Source organism: Caloenas nicobarica, chromosome 6 (genome assembly GCF_036013445.1).
Source record: "Caloenas nicobarica isolate bCalNic1 chromosome 6, bCalNic1.hap1, whole genome shotgun sequence".
NCBI classification, from domain to species: domain Eukaryota; kingdom Metazoa; phylum Chordata; class Aves; order Columbiformes; family Columbidae; genus Caloenas; species Caloenas nicobarica.
The window spans coordinates 17,215,831-17,228,413 of NC_088250.1; the positions used below are offsets into that span (position 1 = coordinate 17,215,831).

Genomic DNA, 12,583 nt, shown 5'->3' on the forward strand with positions numbered 1-12,583 from the left:
CCTGAGATGTCTATTATATTCTGTTATGGTGTCTGACACTCTAGCTTGCAGCCATAAGAGAGAAGTCAGTTGCAGTTGGAAGGATACCTATTTGGCTTCCCCAGAATTGCTTTTTTTCTCCATATTTATGGATCATCACCTTATTTTCAAATAACTTCTGTCTGCTCTTCTCTCTCCTTATTTGTGTTGACAGTCCACAGAGATTTTTGGACACAATAGTGTCAATGCTAATCCAGTCCCTTTCCTCAGCAGCCAGACCTCCTTGTACTCCAAAGTCACTGATATATTATAGCAGCAGCCTATATGGGTTTTTGTTGTTTGTTTGTCACTGTTTGTTTGTTGTTGTTTTGGTGTTTGGGGTTTTTTTGGTTGGTTGGTTGGTTGTTTTTTTAAAAACAGTTTGTCATCTGTTAATCACATCTAAAAGAAGTATCTGCTTCCCTATCTGCACTTCCTCTTTCTTGTAGAAAGGTCTTTGGCTGTGATACAGCCTGGTGGGCACTATTTTATTAATAGGTTGTCACTTAATTGAAATAAATTTGTTGTTTTGCTCTGCGAGTGATGACTGGAAGTCAGTACTGCCTTGTGGTGTAACTCGCAAAGACTCAGAAATCAAGAAAAAACACCTTGTAGGCAGATCAGAAAAAGCAGGTGTAACAGTTGGGCACTAAGAGATGCTGAAGGTCATCTTATTGTTGAGTGCATTTATAGCTAATAAAAATTATATGATGATAGTGATCATCTTTTTAAAAAGCCAGAAGGCAAATTTTTGAAGTTTAGGCAAGTATTACCTAATGTTAACTTTGCAGATTTGAATGGATCCCTCATGCTGTCAAAAAAATAACACACACAATAATCAATAGCATTAAATAAAAATCTACAGAATTGTCAGTCTTTTGTCAAATGTTTTACATTTTCCCTATAAATAAGACTATTTATATTGATTCTTTGGATATGGAGGGTAGTGAAGCAGATAGGAGGTAATTAAAAACCATAAATCTCAGGAACTTGTGAAGGTAATTTTCTGTTTTGTAGACAGAACTGACAAAATGATGAAAGTTGTTAGCTCCAACATGACAGAAATACTGCGTGATTATAGAGTACAGGGTTATAACATGCTGAAAATTCTCTTCAAATAACAGCTATTTAACAGAGCTTTTAACTAAATTTGGTTAGGTATTTAAAATATGAGTTTACTACTCATGGCATGGCTGATCTTTACAGCTTTTGGATTTTTCTATGTCCTTTTCAACGGTAATCTACCTTACTAATTGGAGCAATTAGGTTTCAGAAATCCGTTGTGAACAGAATTGAAAAAAAAATGTATAGCTTTGGTTTAACAAATGTATGAACACTTCAGTTTTGCAGACTTCTTCAGTTACATCTATTATTAATATTAAATGAGATAAAACTCAAATTTTCAACACTACTTCCTAATTTATTGCTTAATGTAATTTTTATTAAAGCTATTATTCTAATCTAAATTCTTCTTGATTTATATACTCCTCACATAAATATGCATACTCTTACAATATGGTTCTAGCAGGTAACCTATGTGATCAAACGTTTGGTAGACCTCTTACTATTTTAAGAAAGGGAGCTTTATAGTTTAGGACCTGATGAGAATTAAAATAACCATATGTTATGGATATAAATACCTTCGTGCTCCTCCAATCTTGCACAGTAGATGCTGTTTCTAACAGCCATTGCAGCCACGTCAGGAGAGCTCTCATAGGGATGCTGCTCACACTTCATTAAACCACTTCTCCTAATTGCCTAATCTAATGTAATTATGCTTAACCTAGCTACTTCCACACTAAGAGCTTTACCTGCAAAAACAATGATTTTGTTTTTCACTTGAGAATATGTAGCTATGATGGAATTCTGTAGTTAACAGGAATTCTGGACATCGCGGCCTTTAGATCCATCCTTTTACAAGAATACTATTATTTATCTTCCAGCACTACTTAGGCCTTATTTATTTCTTTCAGACAAATTCTATAGATTTCAAAGTGAGTGTGGGTAATTCAAACTATTGATAATTCAGGATAAAGACCTGAATATTATAAGGATGTTGTAAGTATTCTGAAATAATTATCAAAATAAGGAAATTCCGTATTAATGATGGGCCCCCTGGAACTGATTTCAGCTTGATGTGTAAAAGTCGGCAGGTACACAGATGTTGAGAGATGGTCTTTCTTCAGTCTATGTTATGACTATATTTAGGACATGTTAGTTTGGGGTTTTTATTTTAGCTTAAAATTATGTAAAACTTTTTGTGATACGCTGGAAGAATTTATCTTTGTAGATACTGCAGAGCAGAATGGAAGTTTTCAGCATTATTACAGATCTGTTAAGTCTTCCAGTTGTAAATTGTCGATGTTGTTGAACTGTTATTGGCAGAAGCTTTTGTGGTATTTTCAACAAAATGTTTTTCATTGGAGATTACCATTATATTGACACCGAATGAACACAGCATTTGAGGTAAAATTGCTGTTGAGAAGGCTTCCCATCCAGGCTACAATTCCTGCTTTAGAAAGAAGCAGCAGCAGGGAGAAGTAGGAGCTACAAGCCACCATGTTTAGTTCCATTGAGCTGTGGAGCTCACTGGTCTTGCAGAGCTGAAGGCATGAACCTGGAGTTCCCACGGGGACACTTCAGAGTCCCCCTTTATTTCTGTATTTCTCCCTCATAATGTCATGCTGCTCTAAATATATTTAACATAATATGGGTAAGCAGATTTAAGCATTCAGCTTAAGGGCTACTTCGGCTGATCCTGAATAAAGCTGGTAAAAATCTTGGTCTCACACACATACACTCTGAATCATTAGACTTAGTCAAACCTTGCATCAGGCTGTCATTGAAGGGATCTGGTAGGTTCATATTTCGTCTCTTTGTGTAGTAATAAATTCAGTTAATTAGTCATTCACACACCAAATAGATTGTCAGTCACTTGTGAACTGTCAAAATGAATAGTGCTGATTTCAAATATACTATCAATCATTGCTCCCAACAGGGAAAATTTTCTGCCATCTTTTACACTGCAGTCTTAACCTGAATTTCAAGATTTTCTTAAAGGTAATACCACTATCAATGAATCTGTATGATCTGTATGTTTCCTGGTTATCTATATCTTTCTATATATAGATATCCATGCATATACACATAGTTAAGTTTATGCAAAGTTAAGCTACTGATGTTATTTTAAGCACTATAATATGCTAATGTTATACTCATTTATTTTAGCAAGCATGTTTACATGTAGAGGGTGAAGATTTGCATTGTTGATTTTTTGTAGATGCAATCTAGTATATAAAGCTAACATATTGTATGTAGTTTCACAGTTCAACATCCTGTTGCTTAGATTTCAAACGTAATAATTTGGTGTTGCAAGTAGCAATTAACTGTAGATTTTAAATAAAATGTAACATTTGAATCATTTGTGCGTCTCAGTGAGATATATTTTTAAGAGAGGAAAAACTTGTCCTTTCTTTTAATCAAGGCATTAATCCTGATAGCATAGAAGGATTTCTTAAAAAAAAAAAAAAAAAAGCAGCTGTAAGGTTTAATTGGTCGGGTTTTTTTAATTACTGCCTAAAGACTGTGAATGGAACTAAAAACCTAGACTGCTTAAAGAGAGGATGAGCATCCTCCCATCATTTTAAGGTATAAAATTTGAAAAATGATGGTAGAAAATGGCATATTTGTCTGTCGACTGTATTCTTAATTATTTGCAACCACATTCAAAATACAGATTTTCACTAAGCCGTGATCTTCTAAAGATTTAGACATATGTTTACTGTCTTAAAATATGTATCCCGTTTATCAAAAAGTAATGCCAGGCAAACACATAAACACTTTTGTGTTGTCTGTTTTTGTGTGGCCTGACAGTACAAAGGTATTTTTTGCATTCTGGCATATAATATCACATTTATTGCAGCTTAAAGCTGTTGTTGTTCATTAAATCATACTAGCCAGTACTTGATGACTTTCTGTATTTTCTAATAAGTAGCGGGATTCTGTTTTAAAATGTCGCACTATGTATATATCAAGCTAGTAGACTGCAGTCTGTTTTAGAACCAAGTGGAAATGGTATGTACTGATGAAGTGAAGCACTGAAACAATTTACCAAAGGTAATTTTTTTTGTCACCAGCTGTTTTAAAATCAAGGCTGGCCAATTTTTTCCCCAAAGGAATATGGACTAGTTCAAACAGTTTTGGAAAAGGTTGGTGTTTTCAGAAGCCCTACTTAGATGGTCATAGCAATACCTTTTGGCCTCGTAACATGCAACTGTGACTTTGATAATAAAAATATTATAGTAATTACAAAACTTAAATTAAAAGTGAGTCAATTTACCACGTTTCCATGAGACTTTGCTTGTGTTTATGGAAATCTCAATTTTAATTCTACCTGGGCTTGTTTGTTCTCAACAGGTCTCATGTACACTGTATGAGGATTGAATGAAAGGAATCAAAGACTGTAGTAGGTTATTACTGATATTGCAGGCATTACTATTGCAAATATCAGCAGAAAGGCTTATTATCAAGGAATTGACTTACTAAGTCTTTCTCTTGAGTGCACTTATGTCTCATGTTATAGCTTTGGCCTCAGGCAGCATATGATCCTATCAACAGCACACATATGCGCATAGAGTTTAAATATTTAAAGGGACATCATCAACTTGAGAATGCTTGAGTGGAAAATCTTGTACTTGCTGTTACTTCAAGTTAAAAGTATTGGAAGAGAAAGGGTATATATACACCTCAATTTTTAACTTTTTGTACACTGTAACATGTGAATGGTTTTTTTAATTTTGTTGATAGCAAACACTCCTTCTAGTGCGTCATGTAGCAACAGCAAAGCTTAAGAGAAATGGACAAAACCCAGCATGGGTGGAGAGAGACAGGGTGAGGCTCCTGTGCCTGCGTAAGCCCATGGACATAACAGGGTGCAACCAGGTCTGTCTGTGGCCTCTGCCCACATTCAGAACTGAAGAGGTCCAACCCAGAAGTTGACAAGTGTCCCTTTAAGTAGTGCACGTAGTAGTAGTGGTATAGTTGTTTAGTTGTTTCTTTATAATCCTTAATTTGTGTTTGTACACGTGTTAATATTTCAAAGGTTTTAAAATCAAGAAATAGTTTAATAGCCATTGATGAGTAGACTACCGTTTTTATAATGAAGGTGTTTTTTAAAAAAAATCTCAATTTCAAAGGAATTCAAAGTAAAACTCATGTAGCAACCTTTCTTACTGAATGCTTGCTTACTGATATCTAGAAAAGATGCAGCTACAACATGCCATATACACTGATCTTTCAAGGTGGAAAGTGCTGTGTTTCACAGGATGTATAATCACTTAGGAAGCTTCAGCGTATACGAACTTCACTCCTCTATTTCAGCGGCAGTTCTCCATCGGTTTTAACTGTGTATACAATTTTTGTGAGGACTCCAACACACTGTCTGTTCTCTGGTCCAGCTGTTTCTACTCTTCACTTACACTCTGCCATATGATAAAACTGTTATTACATGCTGTCCCAAGGTGGCTGTATTGTAATGCCTATTTCTGCTGATCTTAAAATGATATTTCTTGTTATGGCAGCACTAATTATGGAATCCAAACATCTTAGATGTTATAGCTGCTTTTTATAAAAAGCATGTCATTCGTTTCATGTCTTGCTTCATTTAACACAGTGAACTAAATAAAATAATCCTAATCGATTGAAGAGAGAGAATGTGGTTTTTGCATGAACATAGTAAAAGTCTATTTGCACTGATGTTTTTATATGCCAGGTGCCAAGGTGTGGTCATCTGGTTACTTGAAGCATGCTTTCCCTGAGTGTTTTACTTTGAAATAAACTACAATATTAACTTCTTTAGTTAATGTGTAACCTTCAATAGAGGCACCTAGTTGTATGTCTGAAATAATTTTTTAAAATTATGTTTGGAAATACTAACAATGCAAAGCTAAATAGTATAACATTATGAAAATAGACTGTGTTTTGTATAAAATTATGTTCCTTATCCATTTTTGGTAAATTAGTTTATTAAGAAGTCAAGGAAAACATTCAAATTCTTCAGCTGAAATTTCCAAGCTTTGGAGTTTGTATTAAGCATGTAGTTCCTTAGTTCTGCACCTAACAAAGTGGCCTGATTTGTCAAGGCAGATGGTTATGCAGAGTCAGGGACAATAATGGGTACTCCAAATCACTGAAAAAATGGGCATTTATTTCTGTGTCTAGTTTTAGCTGTGCTACTTCAACAACACTGAACTAGTTTCTGAAGATAATTTCAAGACAAAGATGAAATAAACATTACAACTCATTACCTATTTCTACTGTTCTGTTTGGGCAGTCCAAGAAGAATACATATAAAGCACTTTAGGAAAAAAAACTATAGATATATATATAACAATCAAGACTGATAGGTATTTAGTTTTCTGTGTTTTACTTGGGTTAACTGAACTTTATAGGTATGATGTTTCTTCATTTTAACCCTTCTCACTTGATCTAATAGTGAAGTCATAAAGTCATTAATGCCTGTTTCAGTTGCTGTTAGTGTAATGATGAAAAAACTTGGATTTTTGTACTAGATCAAACAGAAGGAAAAATGGATTATTTAGTCATGTTACTGCGTGGTACATCTTTCTAACCACAAGCAATAAAGTCTAGAGAATAGTACATGAAAACTGAGTATCATCTTTCTCAATTGGATGTGTTTACATTTGTATAGTTCTCTAAATCTTTAAGCACCATGGAAGCAAAGAATTACATTAGGAGTGACAGAGCTTTATGTAATCCTAAAGCTTCTTTTTCTGAGTTACTGAAAACATGTACCATTCATTAAAATCCTGTTGTTTAAATATATAAGAGCTTATATCTAAGAAAACTCTTGCTGTAAAGCTACTAAAATTTTCTAGGTGGGATAATATGGTGCCTACTATTGAAAGTGTCACTTTTCTGCCTTGTCACCCATTGTGTTATACAGAAGTACAGAAAAAAGTGTGCTTGATTTGTTCTCCTTTGTAGAGCCAGGCTGAGGCCCACTACAAAGGAAGTAAACATGCCAAGAAGGTCAAAGCACTAGAGGCAACGAAAAACAAACCCAAAGTTGGTTCTTCCAAGGACAGCGCAAAGGCTAACACAAGCTGCTCCACCACGCCCGTCACAGCCAACATCTCTGACAAATCAGGTCAATGAAAACTCTTCTATACATTCTTTATTTTCTCCTTTTTGGTGTTTGTAACGAGAGAATCTGGTTGCATGATAGTGATCCGTGACTTGTGTTTTCTAAACTGTTTACTGTGCTTTCTTGTATGGAATTGATCGATTTTGATATTATCAAAGTGCTTTTTCACATCTGTGAAACATCCAGTGTCCCGGTCTGTTGTTTTTTTGAACTTGTGAAATTTACTCTTATAAAGTATGGATGTTGTTCATACAGCAATAATAATGGATGGATGTGGGTGGAGAGGGCAAGTCTGAAATGTCTGTATTTAACTGAAGCACAAGAAACCTGTGTGAGGAAATTTTTGCTTTCTGAATAAGTTAATTTTGCTCAAACAGGAAAACACACCCACAGAAATGTAGAGAAGCCTTATGGCATGGACATTTCCTGATTTCCACAGCTCATTCATGCTTCATCATCACTTTTGTGGGTTTTTTTTTCCATGTTAGTAATCTGAGGAACGTCAGTAACACTAATTGCAGTGGAGTTGCTTGAGTCTCCTTCTGCTCTGTCAGTGCTGAGTTACTGAATGAAACGAGAATTTCCTGAACTCGCTGACAGTCTGAAATACTGTACTTGTTATCCAAGAGAAAACATCTACTGTGAGTTACCCAACTGTTGGTTTAATAGACTGTTTCTAATAAGTTTGCTTCTTCCTTGGTAGCCATTTGTTACCCTCTTCACTGGAGCTGAACTTGACTCGGATGCCATAAGGTGAATGACACCCCACCACCCCAAAAAAAAGAAAGGAAAAAAAAAAATCCATGTCAGTGGCTATTTGTCATCCTGCTCTCTTCACAGCAGCATCAAAACTGTCTTTGGGTCCTAACCAATGACATTGGGTCCCACATTTGGGGTTGATTCACCTAGTAAATCAAATTTTAGGTTTGAGAGAGATAACACGAACCCAAGTCGCATCTTCAGGCAAACAAGACACGTTGCTATAAAACAGTAGCAAACTCTCATTGATCTAAATAACATGTGGACTATTGAATAGAAATAGATTAAAAATATTTGATGAATATTTTACTCTCTGAAATATCAAAAATAGCTTTGGTGAAAATAGCTTACTGGTCTAGGTATATACTGTAAGAACTCAGACAACAGTGTAAGTAAGATATCAGTTAAAACTTCAGAGGATTTAACATGTTAAGAATGCATTCTGTGATAATATAGTTGTATAATGCCCTCCCCCATCTGTCTCAAAGGCCGAGGGCCAAATAACAAAGGTTTCAGCATTTTTTACAAACTCAGTCATCTCTTCCATAAGTAAGGATCTGTCTTGTGTTTCCTTTGCCAGACTATGAGATCTGTCCTGACTTAATTTTCTTCTCTGTGCAATGTAACTAAAATCATTCACAATTCTACATGTAGTTTTTGATAAAATAATCAAACCAATGACAAGGGAAACCTGCACTTGATATTTTCACATTGCCCTGTTTTGACAGTGTGTTTTTATATGCTATTAATTAGTCTGCACAAATTAGACAGATTACCATCTGTGTCTGTTGGATTATGCCACTGCAAGAATTTGTACATTAAAAATAAATCACAGTGGCAATTTAGTTAAACATTTTCTTCCCATTAGGGGAACAGTGGAATTCACTGTGAAGAGGAGGATCCTCAGAGCCTGTTACTGCTCTACAGGAGATTGTGGGCGGGATATTTGGGAGGACAAAAACCTGAACCCAGAGCTGCAAATTCTCTGTATATGCAGTGAATACCAGTCACAGAGGTGGGGAACAACTTGGAGATTGGAGTTTTTTCCATGCTACAGACTTGAAACCAAACCATAATTTTGTTCAGCTACGGCTTCCCTTACAGATACTATTGTTCATCTGTTCTTTAACGTATGTTTAGCTCTTCAACATAATGCTTATTGCATCACTATGTTCTTTCTGGGAATCAGGGGGTGAGGAGGGGTTGCCTTGGAGCAAATTAACTGATACCATTTTTTCTGAATATTATAACACAGCTTTCTCTGATGAATTGTTTATTACCATATTTTAATTGAAAAGATATATTTTAGTTTTCCTTAAAAGATTTCTAATACTAAGAGTTTCAGTTCATTGTGTGTATTTTATCCTGATTTCTTGAGGAAATGAGATGGTCACATCATCTCTATCTTGTTATTCTCTGGCCCTATCTTCCCAACTTTGGCTGTATTGCCTAGTGTCGAAAAAATTTATGAATTGAAAATGTTTTAATGAAGCTTCCATATATTTGATGAAATTGGTACCTGGGTAGAAGTCTTAACTTATGGTCCACCCTGAGAGATGCTGCTCTGTGAGCTCTGTTTTGCTTGGCCTGCTCACTGGCCAGGCACTGTTTGCCTTCAGGACGGGGGATTTGAGAGTGTGTATGCACGACGTAGGTCCGAAAAAATTGCATGAGAAGAGCATAAGGTAGGAGCTAAATGGAATCAAGGAAGAGGATTAAATTCCACCGCTTGTGGAGCTATTGTTTAACCATTGTACTTTGGGGGTTCGCTAAGTTTCCAAGAAATGTTCATCAAGAAGTAAGTCATTCCTGGCATCCTTTTCTTGTGTATGGAAGATGAGAATGAGAAACTAAACAGAAAAGACAGTTTTAAGTTCTTGTGTTCCATTGTTATCCACTGTACTTCCACTGGTGTTAGTGCAGAATGGGGATGGAGTGTTATAGTAAACTAATGAACTGAATTTACTATTGTCTTGTATAGGTCTGCTAATAAAAGGACACAAGAGGCACAACTAGTAGCCTCTTGGACGTGCTGTCATTCTGAGTGACATAATGATGAATGATCCGGAGCTCTCCAGACTGAACAGTTGCTATATATTGAACTACAATGTCACATTAAGTTTGTTACAGAGCCATGTCTTCTGTGGACCAGACATAGCATGAGATCCAAAACACTTATTTGTCAGAAGTCACTACTGTAGTAGTAACAGAAAAATGATTTCACTGTTAGCTCAGCTTGTGTGATGAATCTACCAAAGGCAAAACCCAAATTCATCCAGTCCTTATTTTTCAAAACTTATGATGCAGTGGTCTCTCTACAGCTATTCCTTTCAACTTGAGAGTTGTGACTGCTGGTAGAACTAAAAAAGTTAAATTAATCTTTAAAGTCTTTTGGGAAGTTTCCTGCAGACAAAAGTGACCCGAGCTGAATGGAAATGAGTGACTCTGGAACATGGTCTGAGCATGGCAATGCCCAAGTTGTGAGAGAGTGTTCTTCCCTGCTGACTTTAATAATACATTACGAACCAGATATTACTTTTGTACCTGGATCATCAGCGAACATGTAAAGACATAGTACCATAATGCTGAGTTGGCTGCAACCTCAAGTAAGTGGATACTGAAAATGCCACAGATGAGGCCTGTCAAGGTTGTTGCTCCTGGACGTCTTACTAGGTCATGTAAGGAGAGAGTCCAGCGCAGGGCCACAAAGATGATTAAGGGAGTGGAGCATCTCCCTTATGAGGAAAGGCTGAGGGAGCTGGGTCTCTTTAGCTTGGAGAAGAGGAGACTGAGGCGTGACCTCATCAATGTTTATAAATATATAAAGGGTGGGTGTCACGAGGATGGAGCCAGGCTCTTCTTGGTGACAACCAACAGTAAGACAAGGGGTAATGGGTTCAAGCTGGAACACAAGAGGTTCCACTTAAATTTGAGAAGAAACTTCTTCTCAGTGAGGGTGACGGAACACTGGAACAGGCTGCCCAGGGAGGTTGTGGAGTCTCCTTCTCTGGAGACATTCAAAACCCGCCTGGACGCCTTCTTGTGTAACCTCACCTAGGTGTTCCTGCTCTGGCAGGGGGATTGGACTAGATGATCTTTCGAGGTCCCTTCCAATCCCTAACATTCTGTGATTCTGTGATTCTGTGATGTCTGCTTACCCTGTTGGGTATTTGCAGTTTGGAGGTGTCCATAGGGGACCCTTTCGTAACCCATCTCCCACTCAGTTTCTCTAGCTACCCTTGAAAAGTCTAGTAATAGCTATAGAACAGTTTTATACACTAGAAAAGCACTATTGTGACACTGCAAGCTGGGGTTTTTTTTTGTAGCTGATTTGAGACATGATTACAGAACAGCAGTGTTAACAGCACTGGGAGCTACACATTCATGTGGGGAAAGGATTCCCTTCCCTCCCTGTGAAAGCCCAGGATTTTCAGGATGGGTTCACACAGATGTATACATATATGTAAGGCATTGCTTTAGAAAAGGGCAGGGGTAGCAACCAGTACATAACACAGTTTAGAATGTTCAGAGTGTGTTTTAAATATAGCTCTGAGAATGCAATATTAGATGATGTCTGTGATGCCAGGTTAGCATAGTCTAGATGCTTACACTGATGAGTCCTTTAGGAATGCATATGATAACTGGATTGAAATGTCACCATTTACTTGTCAAGCAAAGAGGAATCCTTTGATCATACTTCCAAATTAAAATAAATAGTTCAAAATGAAGCAAACATGATGTGAGATCACCTTCTTTGCATTTTACTTTGATATAAAAATCAGGAAGTAAATGCAACTGTTTTAAGCTACTCAATAGAGTCAAAAACAGGTTTCAGATTATAGAGGTCATTTGTTTTCCTGTTGTTGGTCCATTCAGTATATACTGTATTTCCCGTGTGCCAGTGAGAGCTGTTTGTGAAATTATAGATATGGGCATTTCAAGTTCAGTCCTCATTCAAATAAGATCAGAAGGCTCTTCTACTTGGGACATAGTAGGTACAGATAAACCCTTTGCATGCTCTATGAAAACTCCCTTTCGTTCATCTGGTACAGGGATAGGCAATGTGACACACCTAACTAGGCCAAATCCTAGACTCTGTTTCAAATCCCGACCTCTCTTACTACTGCTGTGTTCTTTAAATGTCTCTCAGGGCAGCTCAACAAGGAGTTCATAGGATCATGGTGATGATATTCCAGCATATGAGCAGTCCTGTGGTGATCTGCTGTGTATGGCAAGGACGGCAGGAAAGGGATGCGAATGGAAAGTTGTTTGCCACCTTCTCAATCCTAAGGGGGCCCTGTAAGAGTTATTTCAATCATTACAACTGTATAACTAAAACCAACTGGAGGTTGTTCTGAGGAACATTGTCATTACAGGAGTGCACTCTCTGACACTGAATAGGCTAGCTCACATTTTGAAAACAGCCAAGACGTGTTGGTGAACCTAATAAATGACACTTGATTTCATGTAGATATATGGTAATTAGTTGGCCAATTAGACAGGACTGGCAACTCCAAGCTTTATCAGACTTAGAAAAGTTCACATTCAGGTCTTTTTTGTGGGGTTTAGTTCATTAAGGACTTTCTGTGGGTGCTTTTACAACAAAACTGAATGTTTATTCCTTTTATTCCTAAAGTAGAG

General features: G+C 36.8%; 1 protein-coding gene across 2 annotated transcripts in view; it reads left to right on the forward strand.

The window, feature by feature from the left end:
• Window positions 1–12,583, forward strand: part of ZNF385B (zinc finger protein 385B) — a 66,904-nt gene that overhangs the window by 34,454 nt on the left and 19,867 nt on the right. For both annotated transcript variants that reach the window (XM_065637422.1, XM_065637423.1), the window contains exon 4: window positions 7,024–7,186. In XM_065637422.1, coding sequence (XP_065493494.1) covers window positions 7,024–7,186 — 163 coding nt within the window. The remainder of the gene's footprint in view (window positions 1–7,023; window positions 7,187–12,583) is intronic.